The sequence below is a fragment of the Phascolarctos cinereus genome, unplaced genomic scaffold, assembly GCF_003287225.1.
Source record: "Phascolarctos cinereus isolate Bilbo 61053 unplaced genomic scaffold, phaCin_HiC Scaffold_726;HRSCAF=1367, whole genome shotgun sequence".
NCBI classification, from domain to species: Eukaryota; Metazoa; Chordata; class Mammalia; order Diprotodontia; family Phascolarctidae; genus Phascolarctos; species Phascolarctos cinereus.
In genome coordinates this window covers 421,234,396-421,236,386 of record NW_027556098.1, presented here as the reverse complement: position 1 = coordinate 421,236,386, position 1,991 = coordinate 421,234,396, and the positions used below count along the sequence as shown (strand labels likewise).

The 1,991-nt window shown below is 40.3% G+C and overlaps 1 protein-coding gene across 1 annotated transcript; it reads left to right on the top strand.

Moving 5' to 3' along the window:
* Positions 1-262: 262 nt before the first annotated feature.
* LOC110220218 (olfactory receptor 14C36-like) lies at positions 263-1,212 on the top strand. Its single transcript, XM_021004189.2, is given in 3 exon segments — positions 263-1,030; positions 1,032-1,108; positions 1,110-1,212. Coding segments are annotated over 3 exon segments (948 nt in total).
* Positions 1,213-1,991: the final 779 nt, after the last annotated feature.

Below are 1,991 nucleotides of genomic sequence, written 5' to 3'. Positions count from 1 at the left end.
CCTCAAGGATGATTGATGTTTCCCTACACCACACCCAGGTTCTGATTTGGGTCATTAGAGAATTGTCCACACCAAGAAGTGAAGTGACCATATGAAATAGAAGCCAGTAAAGGACCATGCATAACAATCTTTTGCCTCCCTAAGGACCCAACACATTATTCAAAAAGTCTTATGTGCTGAGAATGAATACAAACTATAGTTTTCTGTTTTTAAAATGTATTTCTCCTTTGCTCCATAGGTCACTGGATAAAAGATTCAGGAAATGTCTAACTTTACCGTTGTGAATGAATTCCTCCTCGTGGGGTTTTCTGATACCCGAGAGCTGCAGATTGTATATTCTTTGCTTTTCTTACTGATTTTCTTGGTGACCCTGTTGGGGAATCTGCTTATTGTCATCATTACCACTATTGACAGGTGTCTTCACAACCCCATGTACTTTTTCCTTAGGAATCTGTCCATGGTGGATGCCTGCTACATAACAGTCATTCTCCCTAAAGCATTTACCAACTCTCTGTTGAACACCAGGGCTATTTCAAAGAGTGAGTGTGTGGCCCAGATCTTTCTTGTAGTTTTCTTCATCTATGTGGAGTTGACCTGCCTCACCATCATGGCCCGTGATCGCTATGTGGCTATATGCCACCCACTCCACTACACGGCGATCATGAGTCCTCGAGTCTGCATGCAGATGACCTTGACATGCTTACTCACTGGCCTCCTCTATGCAGGGTTCCATACTGGTTACACATTTCGATTGCCTTTCTGCCATTCCAATGTGATCCACCAGTTCTTTTGTGACATCCCCTCTTTACTCAAACTCTCTTGCTCTGAGACCTTCAGTAATGAAATACTTATAGTTGTCTCTGGCCTGGGTGTTGGGGGTGGTTGCTTTACCTTCATCATTGCTTCTTACATTTGTATATTTTCCACTGTGATGAAGTTTCCAGTGAAAGAAGACCGAAAAAAAGCCTTTTCTACCTGCATCCCCCACGTCACTGTTGTATTAGTGTTTCTGATTTCAGGCTTTTACGTGTTACCTTCGGCCATCTTCATTTTCTGCATCCATTGAGGACATGATTCTTTCTGTGTTCTACTCTGTAATACACCCTTTTGAACCCTATCATATACAGTCTAAGGAACAAGCAGATAAAGGAGGCTGTGAAAATACTGCTAAAGAGAAATATTTTTTTTCTAGAAGATAACAAAAACTATTAATCTCTCTCACTTTTCCAGTATTCTTACACTTTACATGGACATTTTTTACACTTTTCCCTCTATATATTCTGTGATCCACTAACAGTGACTTTTTGCTGTTCCTCCTACACAACAATCCATCCGTTGACTATGGGCATTTTTATTGACTGTCCTATATATCTGAAATTTCCCTTTTCTTCATCTATGCCTCCTGGCTTCCCTAGCTTCCTCCAAGTGGAAGTGCAAATCCCATTTTCCACAGGAGGCCTTTCTTCTTCACTTCCTTCACTACTAGTGACTTCTCTTTGATCCTACCCCATTAACCTATCTATATCCTATTTGTAAATAGTCATTTACATGTTTTCTCCCCTATCAGAATATGACCCATTGGAACATAAAAAGGAAAAGTGATTTTCCTTATTCTTCCACAGAAGAATCTCCTTTGAAATCTCCTCTTTGCAGCACTACGGTGCATATTGACCATCACTGGCTTTTTCAGAGCTAGAGCTAGTCATTTCTGCCCCCCTCAGGATGACATCATATCTATTCTTCCCCACTCCAGCAGTGCTCCTTGGTTGAGAACATTCAATCAAGATTCAAATTCTACATTTTATTCCTTTGTTTTAGGATGAAATTATTTTCAAGTCAAGTCAAAAAGTCATTGCCTTTCCTGTTTGGGAAGAAAGAACACTCCAGCAATGTCTGCTTAATTGAAGCCCTTCCTTTCACTAATATATAAGCCTCTTTGTCAGGATTATCTTCTGTTTTCCTGTTTCTTCATCTCCTCTTTCAGTCCACAT